The sequence below is a fragment of the Ranitomeya imitator genome, chromosome 2 (assembly GCF_032444005.1).
Source record: "Ranitomeya imitator isolate aRanImi1 chromosome 2, aRanImi1.pri, whole genome shotgun sequence".
In the NCBI taxonomy this organism is placed as follows: Eukaryota; Metazoa; Chordata; class Amphibia; order Anura; family Dendrobatidae; genus Ranitomeya; species Ranitomeya imitator.
The window spans coordinates 44311201-44335828 of NC_091283.1; the positions used below are offsets into that span (position 1 = coordinate 44311201).

Consider the following 24628-nt stretch of genomic DNA (forward strand, 5'->3'; position numbering starts at 1 on the left):
AAATTATCTCCCAGGCAAATCTCAGTGACCTTTTTACATATTTAATCTCATCTTATGTGGAACTTTAAATATGTCCTGAACTTCCTCTTTGTGAAATTGTGTGTATCTTCTGCTTGAAAGCCTAAAACCAATATATAACATGTATTAAAATCCTAAAGGTCTCAGGTTAAACCACTTAAAACACAGATATTATCAGAGTATTACCTATTGATTGATCGGGATGTTGTATTAAACGTTTTTTTTTTTTTTATTTTGTTTGTCCATATTACACTAGGTGTTAAAAATAAAAAATAGAAATCTTGCAATTCTCACACCGTCCACCGGGGCTTTTTTTTTTAGACTGTAACTTCTTGTTTCAGGAAACAACACATGTACAATAAACAAGACACATTGTACAGATGCATTTAATGAGCGTGTGCAAAGGTCATTGTGAAAGGAGGAGCTGTGACATTGACTATTGTGGTTGGTGAATCCTGTGTTATAAGCTGTGTATAGCGGTGTTTTCTGTCATTATAATCCTGTCTCTGATGATAAGGAGCCTGCTGAAAACACTTACTGAAAAGCCATGACGTAGGAGTCGAAAAAAAGCCCCAGTGGCCAGTATGAAAAGTCTGACCCAAACTGAATGGAAGAATTAAAATGGGATGTTATCTGGGTGTAGTTGTCAAAAACAATTAATTCCACCCATATCAAACCTACCTGGCTGAATAGACTTTTACAATATCACAATGCCTTTTGAACCAGAATTAAAGGGGTTATTCTCATCATCATTTAAGGATATTGTTGCATAGAGCTTGTAAAAACCAGCACTTTTGCAATTTACTGCTTATTAAAATTTACAGCCGTTCTTGAGATATTAGCATTTTTCTTTTGTTTACAGCTTGTTGCCTAAGAGACCGACCACCGCTGCTTTCTAGCTTGTAAGCACTGCACTGAAGCTGGCCGGGATTAGGAAATAACAATGATGCTTTATTAATTCTGAACAGCTTCTGAGAAGGGCACTATAAAAAGAGATTGTAAGAGTTTAAGCACTGCACTTGTTTGACCAACACTGCTAGTGAGCAATGGTGGTCGGTTGTTTGGCAAACATTGCTAGAAAGCAATGGTGGTCGGTCTCCTAGGAAACAAACTGTAAACAAAAGAAAAGTGTTAAACTGCAAATTCTAACAAACTTTATATTGCAAAAGTGCTGTTTTTATCAAGCTCCATCCAACAATGCCCATCAATGAGGATGGGAATAATCACTTTAAGGCCTTCATCAGGCCCTTTTGTCGATCTGTAATCACTTTTTGAAGATTTCTAGCCAGGGTCTGAGAGCAGCTCCTTTGAAGTTGCTTTTTTCATCTACCTACTAAACCCAGAAAGTAGAAGGGTTAATTAAAACTGAGGTGTCCAATCACGAGATGAAAGTCAGCAGAACCGGTCTACATCTTGAATGGTAGAAGAAGGTCCCAATTCAACACTACAACAGATGTCAGGGGTAAGAAGAGTTGGCCATGTTAGATTTTATCGTTTGTTGAAAACCTACATGGAAGCAAAAGTCTAGCAGGGATTTATTCAAAGGAAATGGATGCTTGGCCATATACAACCCCTGGCAAAAATTATGGAATCACCGGCCTTGGAGGATGTTCATTCAGTTGTTTAATTTTGTAGAAAAAAAGCAGATCACAGACATGGCACAAAACTACAGTCATTTCAAATGGCAACTTTCTGGCTTTAAGAAACACTAAAAGAAATCAAGAACAAAAATGTGGTAGTCAGTAATGGTTACTTTGATGTCTTCCTTGGTCTACCAGTATGTTTGCCTTTAATAACCTTCCCATGTTGTTTGTATTTGGTCCAGATTTTAGACACAGCTGACTGTGAACAACCAACATCTTTTGCAACATTCTGTGATGATTTATCCTCTTTAAAGAGTTTGATAACCCTCTCCTTTGTTTCAATTGACATCTCTCGTGTTGGAGCCATGATTCATATCAGTCCTCTTGGTGCAACAGCTCTCCAAGGTGTGATCACTCCTTTTTAGATGCAGAATAACGAGCAGATCTAATTTTATGCAGGTGTTAGTTTGGGGAATTGAAATTTAGAGGGTGATTCCATTATTTTTTTCCCACATAATTGAGTGAGTCCATAATTTTTTCCTTCTGCTTGTTCTAAAAAAGTAACCATTACTGACTACCACATTTTTTGTTCTTGATTTTTTTTAGTGTTTATTAAAGTCAGAAAGTTGCCATATGAAATGACTTTAGTTTTGTGCCATGTCTGTGATCTGCTTTTTTTCTACAAAATTAAACAACTGAATAAACATCCTCCAAGGCCGGTGATTCCATAATTTTTGCCAGGGGTTGTCTATGGGGGAGTCAGGAAGAATATCTGGACATGTTTGTAACTTTTTGGCCAACTTTAGGTAGAGCTTTTTATGGTCCATCATCATTTTTTTTTTTTTCGACAGCATTTAGACTATCAAAGCTACACGTTACAAAATTCTCTAAGGGAAATTCCACGACTGGAGCGATCGGTCAACTTGTGCAATAGTATTTCACAATGGGTTCAGCTGATGATCCTCAACCGTCCAACTCCGCAGCAGAGGGCGGAGGTGTTTACCAAGTTCATTCAGGTGACGCAGGTAAGAACTACGATGAAAGTTAAAACCAAAAACAGAAACAAAATGAACATACACCCTACAGTAAGTAAATAGTAATAGTATATATACACGCTGATTTTTTTAATCAAAAAAAGCGTAAAAGCCATCCCACCACAACAAGGTGTACCGAATCGGAACGGTCCTATCCTCTAATATTAGAACCCCACTTTGTTTCAGACGACCTCAATGTAGATGGGGGCAGAGTAGGGCAGCGTCCAACTGGTCAGACACCTCTCCACGGGAAGCTAAATAAATTAAATGTCTAGTTCACAAAAGTGGGAGCCATGCCCCTGTTTGTACAACGTACAAAACGTACAAGAAACTACAGCAAAAAACAAAGAAATGAGCCGGAGAATAAGTTGGTATCAATGCAACATGAAGAAACAATAAAAGTTAGCTGTTGGACATGAGAAGAGTCTGCCTCGAAAAATTTGCCAAAATTTAGACCCCGTTGGTCATAAAATAAAACCTCCGGTGACCAGCTTGATTCTTTAGACATTCTGGTCTGATGTCCTACCGACTGTCGAAATCCTGGATATGCTGTAGTGGTGAGATGGGACCATGTTCTCCTTTTTCTATGAGTATGGGGAAAGATTGTGTGATTATACATAGATTGTTCCAACACGTTCAACGTTTCGCACTGTTTATTTTCTACGCCACCATGACCTTATTTTATTTGCCCGCACTCCTAACTAAGACACCATGTTTAGACTATGCGGAGTATAGATTACTTGGAATTTGGCCATTTTAGTTGGCGGTGTGAAGGAAGGAAGGAAGCAGATTATACACTTTTGTAAAATGTTTTAATTTATTATCGGTCTATGTTTTACAGAAACTTCGCAAACTACAGAACTTCAATACTCTCATGGCCGTGATTGGGGGATTATGTCACAGTGCTATATCCAGACTGAAAGAGACCCATAGTTACCTGTCCCACGATGTGTTAAAAGTGAGTGACGAAAATATTGATTGTAAATGGACCGCGACTGGATTATCCGCTAAGTAGACCTTTTGAAAAAAAAAAAAAAAAAAAGAGGACCATATGGATCATTGACATTACTTGGGTAAACTCTGTTCAGGGCCAGTTGCCACTTCTTTTCCAACTGCAAAATACTGGGAGCCGAATATTAGTCGTAGAAACCCTCTTTAATGGTCGACCGTTCCTTGTTGACCCTAATAGGCCATCAATGTCAAATTGATTGGAATTTGACACCTGAGAACTCTGTCAATCAAATGATTGAAGGGATTGAAACACTTAAAGGGGACTTGTCACTTGCAATAAATATATAATTTCTTTTTACCTGGTGTAATTGCCGCTGTTCTCCCGAATCCGGCGATGTTTTTCTTTTGCTCCTGATCCTCTCCGTTCCTGAGATATGGCTTCCTTTTCCCTGTATAGAAATCTAGTCGTTAGCCAATTGGGCGTGATCCTCAGCTCTTCTCTCTGGGAGTGTTCTTAAGGACTACACCCACTTGGCTAAAAAAAAAAGCCTAGATATTTATACAGGAAAAGGGGGCTATATCTCAGGAACAGAGAGGCGCAGAAACAAAAGAAAAACATCGCCGGATTCAGGAACACAGTGGCATTCACACCAGGTTAAAAAAAACAAAACATACTTTGTATTTATGGAAACTGAAGGATTTTTTATTTAAAGTAAGTCGGTCAAATCCAAAGTCTGTATCAATGTAAGCGTATATCTTCGTGGGGGGCCTTGCATTAAGAGGAGCCATACCGTTAGTTTAAATATTAGCTTGATAATTTTGAAGAAAACATGTTATAGGTTTATATGCAAATGAGGTGTTCAGAGCATCGTGGGTGTGGCTGCGTGTTTTGGCGTACCCTTCTTCTGACAGGCTAGTTTCGTAATGTGCTTTCCTAATTACGTCATAAATATTTAAGTCTGAAAAAACAACCTTTTAAGACAATAGAATCAGCCGCTTTTGTTTTTGTACGTTCTTTCCTTTTTACCTTTCTTGTTATTAACCCTCCAACGAGTAATGTCTTTGTCCAAACGATAAAACCAGAGACTGCTTTTAAGGTTTAGAAAATTGATCTATTAAAATGAAGAAACAATATGTGTCAAGAAGCGAGTTGCATTCTTAGTGAGTTGCATTCGACATTTCTGAAAGACGTAAACTGCCAACGCCACTCGCCTCTCGTTCTAAGAAACCTACCACAACTTCTTACCACAAGAAAACAAGGTGATTTCTTCAGAAGTTACGTATTGGTTTAACCCTTCATTCAGGTAACCACAAGTCAGGACGATTACCGGTCAATATTAAATGAATCTTTATTCACTATCAATAAACACATTATGAAGCGTCAATGTTTAACTTTTCAGCCCAAGGAATAAAGTTCAGCCTTTCCCCTAGTATTCAGGTAGACTAGACTGATGGTGGTTTGTGCGGGCGTTGGGCAAAATTAATGTTAAAAAAAGTTGAGTTTTGTCACCTTTGTAACAAGCTGCTGGCAATTAAATCTTTATTTAATACTGCATAAAAAAAAAAGTATCGGTAAACAATATTAAGCTTAATTCTGTGCAAAAGACACCCACCCCCCTTTAAATATCCCCTGTACTAATTATTGCTAGGAAAAACATTTGCGTTTGTAAAGATGAACCCATAATAATAATATTAAATGACAAATAACACTTCTACATATTTTCAGAAGTTATCAGGTTCAGTTAGGAAATGAGCCATTTCTTAATGATTTTCGTCTTCTGAATTCAAATCTGAAAATTTTTAGTTGGCTGTTGTTTCTTTGATATCAGAGTTTTCCTTTTACTACTTCATATAATTAGAGATGGGCGAAGCCCTGGATGTTCCCAAATCTGAACCCGGAACACATTCACTTGAATGAGGGCCCGGACATCCAGTGTTTGCCACGCTGTCATGTGCATGACAGCGCGGCAAACACTGCCTCTGATCGGCAGTAAAATCATTGCCGCCAGTTAGACAGCTGACGTTCCCCAAGGAGGTCATTTGAAAATTATGTGCAGTGGTGCGGTCATCGTGAGAATTTCTCTTTTCTCCCGGTGAACTTTCTGAGCTCAGCGCTGCACCGTGACACTTTTTCTCATTGTGTTAGCGGTGATCTCACTGAGGCCCCCCATAGTTCAGATGCCCAGCTTCGATGAAGTCACCGCTGGTCACTGACGCTGCGCTCACAGCAGCTCATTCCACAGTGGTTTTCAGCCTGAATGGTCACATATTAACACCGTCTAGGTTGAAACTATTTATCCTCAGACATGGATTACGGCGTGGGACAGAACAACGGACAGGTGAGGGATATGGTTGTTTTTTATTTATTTTTTTTACAGGAGACGAGGGATTCAGTGAAATGGGCATTAGGTGAGTATAACTGTTTGTTATTTTTAAATAAAGTAAAATTGTGCTTTTTTTATTTCAAATAAAGGACTTTACACTTACTGTGTGTTTATTTACAATATAACTATAGGATTAGTAATGAATAGGTGTCTTATAGACATCTCTCCATTACTAATCCGTGGGCTTGATGTCACCAGACAATACAAAGGTGATATCATCCCCACAAATATGAACCCCACTTGCCACAGCTACAGGGCAAGTGGGAACAGCCAGGAAAAGCGACAAAATTGACGCTTATAATAGATGTGCCTTTTCTTGGCGGCTGGGGGCTGCTATTTTTAGGCTGGGAGGAATATCCATGTCCACTTACCAGCCTGAGAATATCAGGCCCCAGCTGTCTGAGGCAGAGGGACGCCAAGGATCTCCACACGGCCGAAATTAGGTAATGTGTAACACATACTCCACTTTATTGAGGTATCGCATTCATATTTACCTTCAATCGTCTTAGGGGTTTTGTCTCTATGTATGTCTTCCTCAATAATAGTGTAGCATGTTATAGCAGCTTACATTTAGCCTAATAATTAGGGGTAATTTTTTGGCATTCCCCTTGTTGTGTAATTTGCACTAAGAGGTTTTGTTTGTTGGTCATTGTTAAAGCTTTCAAGAGGTGTTCACTTCATGTATGGCCATTTGTTTGGAGTATCCTATGGCACTTCAGTCCCTCTATGATTGGATCTAGCACCTTTTTCTTATTGTATGTAGTTTTAACTTGTTGTTAATAATAAAAAACTTTTTTATATTGAATTACCACTTTATTTGGGAATAATTTCATTTTGATCACCAAAACCGTGAAATATACCTTTTGTTAGTGGTATACCACTCCCTTTTTGTTTAACGGCCCCAATTGGACAGACCATCAGCAGATTTGGCTTTCAGTACCATCTTTATGCCAACGACACACAACTATACACGTCATCCCCTGACCTTACCCCCGCTGTACTACAGAACGCCAGTGACTGTCTGTCTGCAGTCTCCAACATCATGTCGGCTCTCTATCTGAAACTCAACCTCTCCAAAACTGAACAACTTCTGCTCCCGCCTTCTACTAACCTCCCTAAACCGTTTCCCTCTCCGTGGATGGCACCATAATAACACCCCATCAGCAGGCGCGCTGTCTGGGTGTTATGTTTGACTCCGATCTCTCCTTCACATCCCATATACAATCTCTTGCCCGCTCATGCCGCTTACACCTAAAGAACATCTCTAGAATCCGCCCTTTTCTCACCATGGAGACAACAAAAACCCTCACTGTCGCCCTGATCTACTCCCGCCTGGAATACTGTAACGCTCTATTAATTGACCTCCCCCTTACTCGACTTTCCCCTCTCCAGTCTATCCTTAATGCATAATTCATAGTTCTCTGCTCGAGTTTCCTGAAATATTAGTTACCACTGATGTGAATGCTATCCATGCAGCCTTTTCCTTGCCTTGCAACAAAAGGAGAAAATCCTTGAAGAAGCTTGCGAAGCTGAGGTCCAAAAAAAGACTCCTTCCCTTTATCTTTGCTTCACCCAACCTTGGAAATTTATCAATGAGATACTTCAGTGCTTTTGCAATTTTATCCATTGCCTTTACAAATTTCTTCATTAGGCCCAACGTGATATGCAATGGTGGTAACAAAATCTTAGGTCTGTCAACATGTCATGGATGCAGGACAGTTTTACTCCCTGGCTAAAGCGAATGTTGGAGAGGCCAGTCTCTTTTATTGTAGTGATATTCTCTTGCATGACTATCCCACTCAGAAAGCAGCAGTAGTTTGTGTATCCACCCCGGAGATTAAATAAGATGGAAAACACCTTTAAGTCACCACACAGGGGGCCACAAATGTTGGTCATAGTTCAGGCTCCTCAACAGCTGTTTCATGTTATCATAGATATTTTTTATGTGGATGGCATAACCAACTGGAACTGAAGGTAGCGCATTGCCACTATGCAGCAAGATGACTTTTAGGCTGGTTTTGGACGAATCGATGAAGAACCTCTGCTTATCTGGTTTATGGCTTATCTTCAGAGATTCCATTTAACTGTTGATCTTGTTCCATGCCACAAGATCAACCTCCGAGAAGAAGTATTGGACAAGATCTTCATCACGGTTGCGGAGCATAGAAATCCGAACATCGCCCGCTAAGAGACTCCATTACCGTAGCCTAGAACCTAAGAGCTCAGTCTTAGTCTTGGGCAGATGCAAAATTCTAACAAGATCTTCTGGTTCACTTTATGTTATAAGGTGTGGTTCAGTTGAGGTTGCAGGCAGAAAGTCTGGTTCATGAGAAGATGCTTCATGACACCAAGCGACCTCTTCTGTATGTGGTACTGGGCATAATGTAGATGGAAAGTTTGGACACTGTAAAGTCCAATTCTGGGGCACCATGCAGAATTAGCAATTGGTCGTGATTGGTTGGATCTCTCCAGATCATTGCGACTGCAAAAGGCATAGATTACCTCTTCCCATGCAACCACTGGGTAAGATGTGATCTCCTATTCTGCAGCCAAAATACAGGTTGTAGGCTTTCCTTATCATGGTAGTCAAGTTTCGCCTTTGTGACACAAAAGTGATTCTTCAGCGTATGTAGCAAAAACTATCCACGTTCTTAATGCAAGAATGAGTCGTATCTGACATATAGAAACATGCCAATATGCCAAGAAACTAAGCTAAGAAATCCTAAAACTGTATACCTTACACAGAGAGCATTTATATAAGTTGGTGATGCAACCGTAATTAATATTACGTCATCGGAGCAGTTTTTTTTTATTGGTCACCCCAAGATGATAGAAGACTGAAGGCTCAATAGACTAAACAGATGATGGAATTGACAAGATACTAAGCTCTTCTTAAAGAGAAGTGACCATGCATGTATAATCACTTTTTATTAAAGTATAATGGAAAACTGTAAGTTCTCCATTGTCATCAGGGATCCTAGCGGTTTTGTTACTAAAGTGTTTTGTGAAAAAAAGCCCCTTAAAAGTTCATCTCTGTGGTCAGATTGAAGTTTTACAAGAGTTAAAGCAGAATTGCACAAATGGTCTTACCTCCTCCTTATTTCTCTCCAGTCTTTACTATACTTCACTACAGCATGAAATGACATAATTACGAGAGGCCTTAAAGGGGTTTTCCACTACTTTTGAAAAGTTAACAAAGGGTAGGGAAGGATCTTTATAAAAGAAAGAAGCAAAACTTACTGGTAAAACCCTCCAGTACAGCGTCTCTGATCTTCTGTGGACTGGAAACTATTATTTCAGCAATCAGGTGACTGGTGAAAGAAACATTAACATTTTTTTGGTATGATAACATCATCAGTCATCTGACCGCTGCAGTCAATCAGCATCTTCAGATGTCATGTGACTGGTGGTCTTGTTATCATCACTTAGAGTCCTGATGGACACCATCTGAGTGTCGGGGGGATTCCACTGATGAGTATGGTTTCATTCTTTTATAAGGATCCCTTATGGTCTACTAACTTTACAAGAAGAACAGAAAAACCCTTTGAAAAAAGTTATCCGGGACTACTGAACTGATGACGTGTCCGGATTGGATAACACAAATATCAGATTCTCATAGTCCCGCAGCTCCTTTCAATCAGTTGACCTCCACGTATTTGGAGGTCTTTCCAAATGATATGACATCAATTAAATAGCCCTAGAAAATCCCTTACAAAAGCTTTGAGTGCGGAAAAAAAAATAAAACAAAAAGACTCTTTGGGGATGATTTTAACCCAAAACAGCACCACCGTTGGTGGTGTCACAAAGGCTTAGATCTAGAAAAAAAAGTGCCAGGTCTTTTTTTATTCTTATCTCATACAACCGCACCCACCTTTGAAATATATGTGATGAGGATGTTGTGCAGGAATGAAGTCATTTATAGACGCAGCTCTGCTGTACAGAATTATAAACTGGATCTCTGTGCGCCATCATGAATTTATTTAAGGTACTCTTTTCTGTTCCAATGCTTCCCTTTTGCCTCTCTTTACAGACCCTCAGTGGGATGACGGAGCTCCTATCCTCCAGCAGTAACTACAGTACATATCGAAGGGTATACAACGAATGCGGGGGCTTTAAAATTCCCATTCTGGGGGTACAGCTAAAGGACTTGGTATCACTTAATGAGGCCCTGCCTGATTACTTAGACAATGGGAAAATCAATGTCAGCAAACTACAGAGTCTTTACCAACATATTCTGGAATTACGTCAGCTGCAGAAAGCCAGTCCGCCAATCAAAGCCAACAAGGATGTGATACTGCTTCTAACTGTGAGTAATTCCCAAATGTTATTCCGCAGAGCAAGTTGAACTATTATTAAAGAGGGTACTATATACATATATTGCTAGAAAAAAAGCCGTTAAGAACATGCAAAAGTGTAACTATAGGGGGTGCTGATGGAGCAGTTGGACACAAGGCTTGGTGCCTAGATGTCCCCATATACTCTTAGACAAAAATGGGTCATCATCAGTAGAAACAAAAAACAGGTCGGACTAGGTCTGCCCTGTTGGATATCATTGGCTAAAAATAAAAATTCAACATGCCCTACTGGTGTTTTGAACAACAACAAATGTTTGCCTGCAGGCCACCCATCAAAAACTAAAATTATTTGTTTCACCAAAACAGTCAACAATCATAATTTATGGTCGAAATTAGCCATTTGACTGACATTTATCTTACAAGTATGGGTACTATAATGGGGCTCAAAGACATCTCTGCCAAACTGGACACCAGTATAATAAGTGTCACTAGGTGGTAAATTCTGCACCCTATTTCGATGGTGGTGTGGCTGATACAGAGATTGTATTGGACACCAGAATTATTAAATTACGATTTTGAGATCATGATGCAGACTTTACTAACAGTATGAACAGAAGTCACTTTAGTGAGATATAAAAGAGCTTGTCAACGTACTATAAAATTTGTTCAATTTTCTGCATGTGAGAGTATATATTGGTGGAGATGAGAAAATTCTTCTAGACTCCAAACTTGAGAAACTTTTCCAATAGGAATAATAGTGGGAATAATAGAGGTCTTGCAGTAGATATAACCAGTGGTGGAATGAAAATATCTAAAAACAAGCAATAGGAGCTTCCAATGTATAATGTTCAAGTTAGATACCATATGGTTGATGTATCACTGTAGATTACGGCCAACAAGATTGTGGAACCCAAGGACAGATTGAATATGTGCTGCTATTTTTAAGGAACTCATTACAAAATGGAAGGAATAGCAGAATGTACTCGACCAGTCAAAAGACCAGAGTAGTAGAATTAGGTGAACTAAGGGCAAGAATGAGTACTCAAATGTAGACATGTTGAGAAGAAGGGGACTAAACCAGATACACGAATAAGAGGGAGCCCAAACCCATTCATTTAGGTTTAGGCATGGAATAAGGCTTAACGTCACCCTGAGGTCTTTGCTTCACCCAGTTTACCTTGAATATTTGAATGGTTACGGGGTTTTTTTTGCTTGGACCAGACAAAAAATGCTATTTAGAATCCATTACAAATTTTTCAAAGTCTTCATAATGTTAGCCATGGCTTTTAATTTTTTTGTAACTCCCAAAGAAGGAAATTGAGAGGACTGCGAATGCACAGCCACTTTTCCCTTCACAGTGGTCCGAGTAACAGTCCCTATTTTGTGGGCCTCATACTTGGGACCAGCATTTATCCGGTAGGTATGCCATAAATGTGTAAGATGGGACTAACCCCTTTGTATAAACAGTTTTCTAGAAGTCCATTTTTACGATTAGTCATCTCAGAGGTTCCACCATTTATGATCACTTTTTTCCACATATTTTTTTAGACAAATGTTTACCTTTCTCTGTAGACATCTTTGGACACGTTTTATAAAGAAGATGAGATTTTCACCTTATCCTACACACGGGAACCACGCAGTTCTAAATTGATGGTAAGAATCTTGCCTCATGTTGTGCTTGAACTACATTTTAGGCTCAGGTTGGAAAATAACCACCAAATTATCTGGCCATCCATAACAAGACTGGTCAGTAACACTTGGTTTAAAGATATGGACTGTGCTAGTATGTGTTAGCACACAACAGGACGAATGAAGTAGAGGTTCATGTGTGGTCTGCGGATTGGGTTACATAAGAACACAGGATGTGTTGCGTCTAGGCTTACTGGCACCGACTACAATTCGTGGAAGATCACAACATTAACTATTGCACAAGAGAATCCAAAGATTTCAAGGTGCAGCACACAAGAGTAAATAATCGTGCTAAGGAAATTTTGGACTTCATCTAAGCATGCCTCTTTATATTGGTGGTGACCCATAATGAAGAAAGGTTCTTAATGCTTTGACTTTTCTTCTCTCATTAGCCCAGCACTCCAATTAAGCCACCAGAAGTGATTCCAGACTGGACTCCAGTAGGATCTTTACAACTAGACCCTGAAAGCCTCAGCCACAGCATAGAGCAAATGGTGACGGTAAGTTTCCTTGGAAATGATGGACAACTAGTTGACATTTGGATGAGACAATGGAGCCAATCAACTATCTTTGGGTTGCGTCACCAATAACCTATTGAGCGTTACCGATGAATCTTTCTGTGTGTACAATGATGATCATTCTATATAGAGGAAGGGGAATCATTTCTAGGGGTAGGACTAAAGAATTCCAGTCCGACTCTGATTTTCCAAAGTTCTAGCACGTAAGCCAAAGTAGAACCCATAACCAGCAGTGTAACCAGAAAAGGTGCAATGGTTGCAGTCGCACCAAAGTCCTATGGCCAAAAAGATACCTTTGGCCCATATAAGAAGACCAATACAAGGGGCGTGGCCTGAGAGTCCATGTGAGCGGACGTACGGCTGTGAGCTCCCGCCGCTGTATATTCTAAAATCCTGCAGAGCCGCTGCTGTTTGGTCCCTGTGGGGGCTTACCGGCTGCGGGGAGACTTGGAGGGTCCGGCGGTGCTGAGCGGTGGTGCTGGAGCCGGCGAACATGACCAGGAGAAGGCAGAAGGACGTGGGAGCCGGGGATGCAGGCGCAATCCAAGATGGCGCCGACACGAGGGAGAAGGCAGACAAGGAGAACGCCGCATGTAGAAAGCGCATGGAGGTAGCGGCAAAGCTCCAGCAGTTTGCGAGAGCGGAGGCCGCAGAGGAGGGAGCCGGAGCAGATAATGAAGAGGAGGAGGAGGAGGAGAGCCCAGCAGGAGAACATGAGGTACAACAGGGGAGAAAGGAGAGTAAAATGGCGGTTGCAGAACGGGGACCCGAGGAAATGGCGCCAGAAGCTGAGCCTACCCTAAGAGACGTTTTTGCGCTAGTCTCTTCATGTAAACAGTCTCTGACCTTACAGATACAGGAGGTTAAGGGGGATACAGCCCAGATAAACGCAGCCATGCAGAAGATTGACAAGCGTGTGGGGGAGGTAGAGGAGAGAGTGAGCACTGTAGAAGACCATATAGTGCAGCTGCAAAAAGCAGAGAAAAAGTTCACTCAAGCAATAGCTGAATTGGCTGCGAAAAATGAGGACCTTGAGAACAGGTCCAGAAGAAACAATATTCGCATAGTGGGCATCCCTGAAAAAGCTGAAGGGAGGAATCCAACGGAATATATTGAAAAATGGCTGTTAGAGACATTTGGAGATATGGCGCTAACAAAAGTGTTCGCGGTAGAAAGAGCGCATAGGGTCCCGCCGAAACCACCTGTCCCTGGAGCGAATCCCCCGTACCATGCTCGCCAAAATTCTAAACTATAGAGACAGAGACATCATCCTGAGGAAGGCCAGAGACATGACGGATCTGACAGTTGAAGGCCAGAAGATTGCTATATACCCAGACTATTCTACTCTGGTGCAGAAACAACGGATGATGTTCACGGGTATCAAGAGACGGCTGAGGGAATTGGGTGTGCAGTATTCCATGATGTTCCCAGCAAGACTGAGGGTGGTGGCGTTTGATAAAATTCATTTTTTTCAGAAGCCGGAGGACGCTACCCAGTGGATCGATATTAATGCTAAAAAGCTTAAAGGAAAAGGAGACTGAAACTGTGGGAAGAGTCTGATCTTGTTTACTTATCTGTCAGTTGGCAAAGAGTCATGTGATTGACAAACCAGGGGGTATGGGGGGTGAAGAAGGGAGCTGGATTGTAATCAGTTAAAGTTAAAGGGATGGTGTAATGGTTGCTGGGAAAGGGGGAGGAAGGGTATGCGGCATATTTTAAGTGTATGCAGGTTTCTTGCGTGTGTAAATAATTCTACGTTAAAATGTTTTGTGATATGTTATTTTTCAAAATGTCTGAAATCCTGTTATGTACAGTGGTGGGAGGAGGGTTGGGAAGGTAATGCCAAACGGAGTGTTCGCTATGGGCGATGATGCCCCACTCTTGAAAAGAGGTGGAACGGTTAGATGTGAGGGGGGAAGGGTGGGAGGGGGAGTTGGGAGGGGGGGGGGGGGGAGGGTAGTTAGACAGCCTGAGCTCAAAATTGATGATACTTATAGTGAAGATGAGCCAAGTGATGGGGAACCGTTTTAAGATTTTGTGCTGGAATGTGAGAGGCCTAGGGGAGAAATCCAGACGTGCCGCGTGTTTGCAACATGTAAGAGACCAACGGGCCTCAATGATTTGCTTGCTGGAGACGCATTTGGTAAGGGAAAAGGTGGATGTCCTGAATAGACGGTGGATCCAGAAGGGATATAATTCTACCTTCTCCACGTATGCAAGAGGAGTCTCAATCTTGGTTCCAGCGGGAGTTCAGTATGAGGAGGTGAAGGTATATGTGGACGTGGAGGGACAGTATGTACTATTACGGTGTATACTGTATGGAGTGATGCTGTGTGTTGCCGCGATGTATATTCCGCCTCCCTACTCTAGCAGGAAAATTAGAGAAGTAATGGAGCGAGTGGAAAGATGGGGGCCGACACCGTTAATAATTATCGGGGATCTAAACAATATCTGTGATGAATATTGGGATAAAAATAAAAATACTCAGAATAGGTCGGAGGGACATATAACAACATTTGGCACCTATATACAGGAGATAGGTTTGATTGATCTTTGGAGGGTTAGACACGTTGGAGAGAGGGTACTCATGTTATTCACCAGCGCATGCCACGCTCTCTAGGATTGATATGGCTCTGGGTAACAGGATTTTGGACACATTGGTTGGGGAGGTGAGATATCTGCCAAGGGCCTTGTCGGACCATAGTCCAATTGAAGTAGAGGTTAGATTGGAGGGGGCTCACTCGCTAAGGGGGAGAGAATGGAAGATTCATCCTAATTGGTTACAGAGTATTGAGTTGGAAAGTATAGGACGGGAGGTAGTGGAATTCTTTCTTTTAAATGATGGAAGTACTGATGCTCTTACGATTTGGGATGCAATGAAGGCGTATCTGAGGGGACTTCTGTTTAGGGACATTAGTAGGTGTAAGCGGAGGACGAGAGAGGCAGAAAAAGCGGCAATTGAGGAGTTGAAGGAAGCAGAAGACGGGATGGCTACACTGGGAACCCCGGAGGCAGAGAGAAGGATGAAAAACGCACAAAATCATTTGGAAAAAATTCTGTTAGGCAAAGCAGAGAGGAAGCGGGATTTCCAAAGGGTATTGTTCTATCAGGAGGGAGAAACAGTGGGACATATGTTGTCGGTAGTGGCTGCTGCTCAGAGAGGTTCTTCATATATACACTCTTTGGACTCTGCTAGTGGAGGTAAAATAACGGAAACGCCTGACATCTTGAGAGCTTTTGCGGACTTCTATGCAGATTTGTATTCCTCTCGGGTTGGTGAATCGGTCGAGGACACACTGACTTTCTTGGAAGGTCTGGATCTGCCGAGACTGAGTGAGACAGATAGGGAGAGCCTTGAGGCCCCTATCACTGAGGAGGAATTGAGTCGGGCATTGATGTCTATGGCTAATGGGAAGGCGCCTGGGGTCGATGGGCTACCCGCTGAGATCTATAAAGGGTTGGCAGAAGTGTTGATTCCTAGATTAAAAATGGTATTGGAGGAAGCTAGGTCCTGCGGGTGCTTGCCAGCCTCTATGAGAGAGGCCATAATAGTGGTCATTCCAAAAGAGGATAAGGACTTGGGGAAACCGGAGTCGTACCGCCCAATTTCTTTACTAACTATTGATGTCAAGCTTCTGGCCAAGGTGTTGGCTCTCCGCCTCTCTAGTGTTATTGCGAGTCTGGTGCATTCGGATCAATCTGGCTTTATGCCGGATAGATCAACGGCGATCAATTTGTGGAGGTTATATGTAAATTTGCAGGTAGAGTCTGATAACTGTGGTCGAAGAGTGATTGTATCACTAGATGCACATAAGGCGTTTGACAGTGTTGAATGGGGATACCTCTGGCAGGTGCTGGAACGTATGGGGTTTGGTCCGCAGTTTGTGGCCTGGATACAGCTGTTGTACTCATTACCGTCCGCTAGAATTAGAGTAAACGGGGAGCTATCTCGACCTATAGGGCTGGCTAGGGGTACTAGGCAGGGATGCCCGCTTTCACCCCTCCTGTTCGCGTTGGCTGTAGAACCTCTTGCTGCTAAGATTCGGCAGTCGGATGGGGTCCCTGGGTTTAGGTATGGGAAAGTAGAGGAAAAAATAGCGTTATACGCGGATGATGTTTTGCTGTTCCTGGCGGATCCAGACGATTCACTAAGAGGGGCCGTTGAAATTGTTGAGAGATTTGGTACTGTGTCGGGACTAACAATTAATTGGGATAAGACGGTTCTTTTTAGAGTGGATGACGTAGGAGAGAATGTGAGTGAGGATGTTGGGGATGAGAGGCTGAAGGTGGTCTCCCAATTTAAATACCTTGGAATATGGATTTCGGTGCCAGTTGCGGAGTTCCTGCAAAGAAATTTGACTCCTGTTATGGGGGTACTCAGGGCAAAGGTAGATGCCTGGAATAAGCTACATCTATCGGTCGTCGGTAGGGTAAACCTTATTAAAATGGTTCTGATGCCTAAAATTCTTTATGTTCTACATAACGCACCAATTTGGATCCCTCGGGGGAAGTTCAGGCAGATTAACGCCCTTTTTAGAAGTTTGATATGGGGAAGACAATATCCACGTATTAGCCTGGAGACGCTTCAGCGACCCAAGGAAGATGGTGGTTTGGCTTTGCCCAACCCGGAAATATACTTCCTTGCGGCCCAGAGCCAGCATTTGAAGGGCTGGGCGCGAGGGGCGTCATCCAGTGCAGTACAACAGCTAATGGAAGAGGTGACGGACCGACGACCGATGGCCAGGTGTTTGGAAGATGGCTCTTTGAGCGCTCTGGGGAAAGTATACCCAACCCTGTTCCTGATTCGTAAATTATGGAATAGACTAAGGCAGATTTGTGGGGTTACAGGGTTGACTAAATTCACACCGATATGGTCTAACCACAATTTAAAGGAATTTGAGGCCTTGGGAGGACTATTGGAATGGCAGAATAAGGGAATTTGCTTTGTTCACCAGATAATCCAGCGACAGGAACTGAAGTCCTTCTCCCAATTGCAGGAAGAATTTGGTTTGCGATCCACAGGGGAATATCAGTATGCGCAGATGAGACATGCCTTTAGAGCTCAGAATAAGAAGGCTGATATCAGGCTTCAAGATGATATAGTGTTGGAGTATGTGTGTGGTGACGGAACTACAAGGGGAGTTATTTCTACTCTGTACAAGGACCTTATGCACACGTTCCTGTTAGATTTCCCTATAAAGGCGAGAGCTAAGTGGGAGAGAGAAGTGGGACCGATGGAAAATGAAACCTGGGAGTCGGTGATGGAGTGGGTTCCGCGACTATCCTTGAGTGAACCATATAGGCTCTCGCAGCTATACATTCTGCATAGGGTATATAAATCTCCGGAAGTGTTATACAAAGCGGGATTGCGTGCCAATTCTGAGTGTCCGAGGTGTGCGAGTGAGAATGCAGGAATATATCACATGATGTGGACGTGTCCGAGACTGGCTGCCTTTTGGGTGGTGGTTTTGAGCCGAGTTGAAGCTGCGTATAAGTGCAGAGTTCTTAGAGACCCGATAGTATGCGTGCTGGGATATGTGGAAGAAATTGGAGTTGACAATACTTGGAAGATTGCAATCGCTAGGCTACTCTACATGGCCAGGAAAGTAATAGCACGAAATTGGATAAATGCAGAACCACCTGTGAGAAGGGAATTTCTCCAATATGTTCAACATGGTCTGAAATTGGAAAAGGGGGTGTACAAAAAAAGGGGGAAATTAGAAACGTTTAATAAAATATGGTCTCCTTGGCTTGATTTGGATTGAGGAGTATAGACGTCGAGTTTCCTAGGACTTGGATGAGGATAAATTATACGAGGCAGAGAAGGCCTCAGTGGGGTGAAGATTGAGACTGAGCTGTCGTAGGGGGGAGGGGGGTAGTTGGGGTTTATTAAAATAAGAAAACGTGTATGTGATATAATGCAATGTAAATGGCATTCTGATGTTCTTCCTTATTTTGTTAATAAAAATCTATTTAAATTAAAGAAGACCAATACAATTAAGGACCCGTAATAATTGGGAGCTTAGTTGGAGATTTTTGATTGGGTCAACGAGCTTCAACTTACGCCACTGCCCATAACTATAGATGGTCTTGGTCTCCTCAGATCCTGTCTTAGATGCACCCAAATAACGTAGCTGAAGCTTTATTTTAGGAATTTTTGTTGGCTTCAAAGATGTTCTGTCGCCCAGGGGAAGCCCCTCTATATTGTAGTAGATGTACAGACATTACTCACTAGCTGTTAGTCAAGCGCTAAAATGAGTCAGCTAGGTTACTCTTCACTTACACTTTGGCAACATCTTAATTGGTCTTCCACTAAAACTATGAGTTTACTTACCGTAAAAAAAATAAAAAATATATATGATGTTATATCCGCACAGCCAGCTCTTCCCTCTCCTAGTGTATCCTCACCCACCCCCTGCAGACTGTGAGCCCTCGTGGGCAGGGTCCTCCCTCCTTATGTACTCGTGTGCCTTGTTACCTGCTCATGTTTAATGTATTTGTCTATATTTGCCCCGTATTCACATGTAAAGCGCCATGGAATAAATGGCGCTATAAAAATGTATAATAATAATAATATAATTATAATAATTATATATGTTTAATTTTAGTTTCAAGTCCGCAGAAGACAAATAATGTGTTATTAAACGTTGTAGTTATTTATTGCTTTGGTATTTTTTAATAACTTTTCTAGGGGTGGCCATACTGTAGACACATACTTCCTTTATATAATTGCCTATATAAACAGTACACCAGAGGGTGCGGTGCTTTATGGCAGCTGCAATGAATTAGGAGTTAATTGAGAGAAAAGTGTTCACAGACTAATACAGGAAAAAATGAAGTACTACCACCAGGCAGGGCCTGGACAAGCTACTTTGGTGCCCTAGGCAGATGAAGCCGATACTCCCCCGACATGAACCCTCAGCCCCCATGTAAAGGAATGGATCAGAGACTAAGTTAACAAAACCCCTAACGCACCTCCTCTTCCCCACCCATGGGTCAAGTAACAAGCAATGATGACCACTTCCACTAGAATTGTTACCTGTTTAACCAAAAAATACCAGCAAAAGTTAAAAAAGTGGTGCACTTTAGAGGTGAAGCTCAACAGGGAGTGTGTTTTCATAGAATCATTTATTGCTTGCAGACCATAATACACTATACTAGTGGAAAATAGCAATATTCATCCATCACGTCCTATATTTTAAGTGTCAAAATCAAGGAAAGTCATGGAAACTAATGTTACTTAAAGGGCCACTGTCACCCCCCTCCAGCCGTTATAAACTAAAAGAGCCACCTTGTGCAGCAGTAATGCTGCATTTTAACAAGGTGGCTCTTTTAGTTTTAGGTTCAAGTATACCCCAAATAAAGCTTTTTTATACTTAGCCACAATTCCTGTCTCTAGCCAGGGAGGCGGGTCCTCACTCCCCAGCTCTAACCGCTCCTCTGCCGTCACTCCAATCTTCCTGCGCTTTCGGCGCCACCCCCTCAGCGCTGTGTACGTTTCAAAACCGGCGCCTGCGCAGTGTACTGCTGTGCTGCGCAGATGCAGTAAGCTCTGGCCGTCTGACGTCCCAGCCAGGCTTGCAGACTGCGCCTGTGTGGGCATTGCGGCCAGCCACCTTTGGAATCCCCGCCCCGCACTGTGTTATGCATTATGCACAGCCTGGCTGGGACGTCAGACGGCCAGAGCTTACTGCGCAGGCGCCGGTTTTGAAACGTACACAGCGCTGAGGGGGCGGCGCCACCTTGTTAGAATGCAGCATTACTGCTGCACAAGGTGGCTCTTTTAGTTTATAACGGCTGGAGGGGGTGACAGTGGCCCTTTAACTATAATGGGGGCCGTTTGGTTTCAATTAACGTGTGCAGCATTTGGCGTATACCCCAATGGAAGCTAAACAGTCTCTACTGTAAAAGGATACGTATGATGGCTTTTATATCCATCATGCAACAAATACAGTTTGCAACAAAACTGACGTTGGTTCTGGTGCCATATTCCTGTGTGGAAAGTAGTTCTGGTCTCGTATATCAGTACTAATGGTGGTTGTGGTGACATGTTCATGTAGTGATGATAGTACATGAATACAGCACCAAAACAATTGATGGCTCTGGTGATGTATTCATGCAGTGATGATGGTTCTGGTGTTGTATTCATCACCGGAACCATCATCAGTACATACCTCCATCTTGTGGCAGTCATTACACTGGCTACCCATTCACTACAGGGTCAAGTGTAAACTCATCTCTCTCACCCACAAAGCTCTCCACAGTTCTGCACCGCATTATATCTCCTCTCTCATCTCCGTCTATCGCCCTACACGTGCCCTCCATTCTACAAATGACCTAAGACTAACATCCCCCGTAATCCAAACCTCGTACCTCCGTCTCCAAGACTTCTCTCGTGCTGCGCCAGCTCTCTGGAATGCACTTCCCCAGATGATCAGACTGATACCTAGCCCCGACCTATTCAAGTGCGCTTTAAAAACCCATCTCTTCAAACAAGCCTACCACATCAACTACTCAGTAAACTAACTTTGTCCTGTTCCCTCCTTCCAAATATTACTCTGAATCTGCACCCTACTATTCATCTGTCTCCACACCCTCCATGCACATGATAACTGCACTTGATACTTGACTATTGCACTTAAACACACGGGCTGATGACCGGATCATGAAGCTTAATATGAAAATCCCTATTTATTATAATAGCCAGACCTGAAATAACAAGCACTTTTCACCTATTGTGTCCCCCCATTTCCTTGTAGATTGTAAGCTTGCGGGCAGGGACCTCACCCCTAATGTCACTGTTTAATTGTCTTAACTTGTACTGAATTTATTGTCTGTACATGTCCCCGCTTAATTGTAAAGTGCTGCGGAATATGTTGGCGCTATATAAATAAAAAAAAATTATTATCATCAGTACTTGAATACATCACCAGAGCCATGAACAGTAAATTAATAGGTAAATAGAACCACCATCAGTACATGAATATATCACCAGAACCACCATCAGTACATTAACCCCTTTCTGACATCCGACGTACTATCCCGTTCATGTGCCCGGGCTCGTATGACCATGGACAGCATAGTACGTAGTAGCCGATTGGCAGCGCACACGGGTGGTGTGCAGCCGATCAGGGCCGGGTGTCAACGGATTCTCACAGCTGACACCAGGCACTAAGTGCCAGGAGCAGTCCACTCCTGGCACGTTAACCCTAGGAAAACTGCGATCAAACATGATTGCAGCGTTCCGGAGCTGGCACAGGGACTGACAGCCCCTCTGCCTTTGGATCGGAGACCCGATCGCTGCCATGGAGATCCAATATCGTCATGACGACATCCGGGTCTCCAGAGCTGAGAGACTTCCTGTCATGCGCAGTGCATGTCGGGAAGTCTCTAAGGTAAGTGCATAGAAGCTGCAGCGCTGACAGCTTCTATAGCATGCAGATCTGCATGCTATAGAAGCGATCAGCCTGCACAAAATGAGTGTCCCATAGTGGAACAAAGTGTAAAAATAAGAATGAATTAAAAAAAAAAAAAAGTTTAATAATTGTAAAAATATTTAAAAAAAAAAATAAAAAATAAAAAAAATGTATTCGATCAATAAATAAACATTTGAATTAAAAAAATCTAAACAATAGAAGCACACATATTTAGTATCGCCGCGTCCGTAACGACTTGACCTATAAAATTGTCTCACTAGTTAAGCCCTTTAGTGACCACTAAAAGAAAAAAAAACAAGGCATAAAAACAATGCTTTATCATCATACCGCTGAACAAAAAATGGAATAACACGCGATCAAAAAGACGGATATAAATAACCATGGTACCGCTGAAAACGTCATCTTGTCCCGCAAAAAACAAGTCCCCATACAGCGTCATCAGCAAAAAAATAAAAAAGTTATAGCTCTCAAAATAAAGCTAAGCAAAAATAATTATTTTTTATATAAAATAGTTTTTATTGTATAAAAGCGCCAAAACATAACAAAATTATAAATGAGGTATCGCTGTAATCGTACTGACCCGAAGAATCAAACTGCTTTATCCATTTTACCAAATGCGGAACGGTATAAACGCCTCCTCAAAAAGAAATTCATGAATAGCTGGTTTTTGTTTATTCTGCCTCACAAAAATCAGAACAAAAAGCGATCAAAAAATGTCACCAATAAAAACGTCAACTCGTCCCGCAAAAAACAAGACCTCACATGACTCTGTGGACCAAAATCTGGAAAAATTATAGCTCTCAAAATGTGGTGATGCAAAAACTATTTTTTGCAATAAAAAGTGTCTTTTAGTGTGTGTGACGGCTGCCAATGATAAAAATCCGCTAAAAAAAAACGCTATAAAAGTAAATCAAACCCCCCTTCATCACCCCCTTAGTTAAGGAAAAATAATAAAATTTAAAAAAAAATGTATTTATTTTAATTTTCCCATTAGGGTTCGGGTTGGGATTAGGAGTGGGTTAGGGTTAGGTTTGTGGTTAGGGGTGTGTTGGAGTTATAATTGGGGGGCTTCCATTGTTTAGGCACATCAGGGGCTCTCCAAATGCAACATGACGCCCGCAGACCATTCCATTAAAGTCTGCATTCCAAAACATCACTACTTCCCTTCTGAGCCCTGCCGTGTGCCCAAACAGTAGTTTTCTCCCACATATGGGGTATCGACGTACTCAGGACAAATTGGACAACAACGTTTGGAGTCTAATTTCTCCTGTTACCCTTGGGAAAATAAAAAAATGGGGAGTAAAAGATCATGTTTGTGGAAAAAATATGATTTTTTTAATTCTGACACTCGGGCGCTATAAACCTCTGTGAAGCACTTGGGTTCAAAGTTCTCACAACACATCTACAAATTAAATGAAGATAATAATACCAAATAATTTGTGTTTGCAATCATTTTCAGGAAGAAAATGAGTATTATCTGACAGAATTGCAGGGGTGTCAATACTTTTGGCCATGACTGTAGATAAGTTCCTTGGGGGGTCTAGTTTCCAAAATGGGTTCACTTGTGGGGGTTTTCACTATTTAGGCACATCAGGGGCTCTCCAAACACGACATGGTGTCCGATCTCAATTCGAGCCGATCTTGCGTTTTAAAAGTCAAACGGCGCTCCTTCCCTTCCGAGCTCTGTCATGCGTCCTCCCCACATATGGGGTATCAGCGTACTCAGGACAAATTGCACATTAACTTTTGGGGCCCTGTTACCCTTGGGAAAATTAAAATTCGGGGTGAAAATATAATATTTTGGAAAAAATATGATTTTTTAATTTAACGTATCTACGTTATAAACTTCTGTGAAGCACTTGGGGGTTCAAAGTTTTCATCACACATCTAGATAAATTCCTTGGGGAGCCTAGTATCCAAAATGGGGTCACTTGTGGGGGGTTTCCACTGTTTAGACACATCAGGGGCTCTCCAAAAGTGACATGGCGTCCGATCTTAATTCCAGCCAATTTTGAGTTGAAAAAGTCAAACGGCGCTCCTTCCCTTCCGAGCTTTGCCATGCACCCAAACTGTGGTTTACCCCAACATATGGGGTATCAGCGTACTCAGGACAAATTGCACAATAACTTTTGGGGTCAATTTTCTCCTCTTACCTTTAGGAAAATAAAAAAAATTGGATCTGAAATAATTTTTTGGTGAAAAAAGTTAAATGCTCATTTTCTTTTTTTTAAACATTCCAAAAATTCCTGTGAAGCACTGGAAGGGTTAATAAACTTATTGAATGTGTTTTTGCGCACCTTGAGGGGTGCAGTTTTTAGAATGGTGTCACACTTGGCTATTTTCTATCATATAGACCCCTCAAAATGACTTCAAATGTGATGTGGTCCCTAAAAGAAAATGGTGTTGTAAAAATGAGAAATCGCTGGTCAACTTTTAACCCTTATAACTCCCTAACAAAAAAAATACAGTTGAGTGCGGGGGAAAAAACTATGGCCGTGGCAAAGGCAGAGTGGGGTGAGTAGTGTCAGTGACTGTGTGCCCTAGCCATTACTGTACTGAGTGACTGACACCGGAGGATGGCGATGGGGGTGTTACTCCAAAAATGCACCCCCCTCAGGGAGGCAAGAGGAAGCACCTTAGGCAAGCACCTACCCCTTGTCCTGACCCCGTCTCCAGGCTTCCAGCAGTGTAATAGAGCTTTCACTTTACTTGCCTGCCT

The 24628-nt window shown here is 42.1% G+C and overlaps 1 protein-coding gene and 1 long non-coding RNA gene across 2 annotated transcripts in view; one reads left to right on the plus strand and one right to left on the minus strand.

Annotated features, from left to right (window-relative positions):
- RASGRP4 (RAS guanyl releasing protein 4) overlaps positions 1–24628 on the plus strand; it is a 70940-nt gene that overhangs the window by 31896 nt on the left and 14416 nt on the right. Inside the window, exons 7-11 of the mRNA XM_069746588.1 lie at positions 2453–2626; positions 3477–3593; positions 10001–10276; positions 11838–11918; positions 12347–12454. Coding sequence (XP_069602689.1) covers positions 2453–2626; positions 3477–3593; positions 10001–10276; positions 11838–11918; positions 12347–12454 — 756 coding nt within the window. The remainder of the gene's footprint in view (positions 1–2452; positions 2627–3476; positions 3594–10000; positions 10277–11837; positions 11919–12346; positions 12455–24628) is intronic.
- Positions 23–4630, minus strand: LOC138661712 (uncharacterized). Its single transcript, XR_011317959.1, has 3 exons — positions 4614–4630; positions 3573–3652; positions 23–121 (listed from the first exon to the last, which is right to left on the minus strand). It is a non-coding gene; the product is annotated as an uncharacterized lncRNA (long non-coding RNA).